The following is a 1,015-nucleotide window of genomic DNA, read 5'->3' on the forward strand; positions in this document are numbered from 1 at the left end:
GTACTGGATTTGCTAGGCGTTGTACGAGATCATGTACTCCAGTTTCTTGTAGACAGGACCTAATAGCATCGTTGAGACCATCGTACGTAACGGTACCAGCAACAATTGCTCTAGCTTCCAGTACGCCTACGATATCCTTTACGGTTGCAGCTCGGGTAGTTCAATTTCGGATAACGCATTCACCAAGCTCTGCTTTAGCCATTTCATCTCACACAATAGTGATACGTGCGGGGGTATTCCGGTTGGGCGAATTCGAGATTGTTCGCTTCCATCGCCAGTTTTTACTCGATTCAGCAATTGATGTTGCAAGTCTGTGTCTTGGAACAGTGGAGCCTCAAATAGTTGGTGTTCACGTGACAATGTTGCCTTCAGATATGTATAGTGATAGACAAGTGAGGCTTAGCAATACTCCGCTACAAATTCCAACCTCTCTGGAATACCAGGAAACATCAGTTTAACTCCAGTTTTCACCCATTCCTCGTGATCCTCAAAGTGTGGAGCCAAAATAGAAAACTGTGAACTCTCCGTAGGTAGACCAGCAACAGTGCGGCCGACGTGCTTATCGCCAGCTGCCTCGTATCGAAGATATGTATTCTGGACACCTCCTAAGGACCAACCTGCTCGCAAATGTACTGCTGTCGATGATGGACACACAGTCGATCCAGACGAGCAGAACGTAGCCGCACCTTTTCGCATAGAATGAGTACCTAGCTCCGTAGCTTTAAGTCGCTGGCGGCTCAGCTCAGCGGCGACATCTTGCTGTGTCAGAATTCGTTGCAGCGACTTCTGAAACCGCTCGTATTGGTTGTTACCGGGAAATAGTAAGTCTGTTCCGTCAAAATCATTACATGCCCAAAAGATCCGTAAAGCTAGAATTTGGCAAATTTCAGGTCACAAAGGGTTAACATATATGTGACGCGGGTCACGAGGGCGATCACCACCTTGGTCATTCTTCATATGAGCAAAATAGATCTGCAATGCGTCGCCACGCCATTCCATATGAGAGTGTCGAATG

General features: G+C 47.1%; 1 protein-coding gene across 1 annotated transcript; it reads right to left on the minus strand.

Moving 5' to 3' along the window:
• Positions 1 to 399: 399 nt before the first annotated feature.
• PPTG_08200 (hypothetical protein) lies at positions 400 to 999 on the minus strand (the record flags this gene model as incomplete). The annotated part of the gene is made up of 2 exons (XM_008903140.1): positions 400 to 869; positions 942 to 999. The coding sequence occupies 2 exons, from the start codon at positions 997 to 999 to the stop codon at positions 400 to 402; spliced, it is 528 nt and encodes a 175-aa protein (XP_008901388.1).
• Between the last annotated feature and the right edge of the window lie 16 nt (positions 1,000 to 1,015).

The sequence above is a fragment of the Phytophthora parasitica genome (assembly GCF_000247585.1).
Source record: "Phytophthora parasitica INRA-310 unplaced genomic scaffold supercont2.15, whole genome shotgun sequence".
Lineage (NCBI taxonomy): Eukaryota > Oomycota > Peronosporomycetes > Peronosporales > Peronosporaceae > Phytophthora > Phytophthora nicotianae.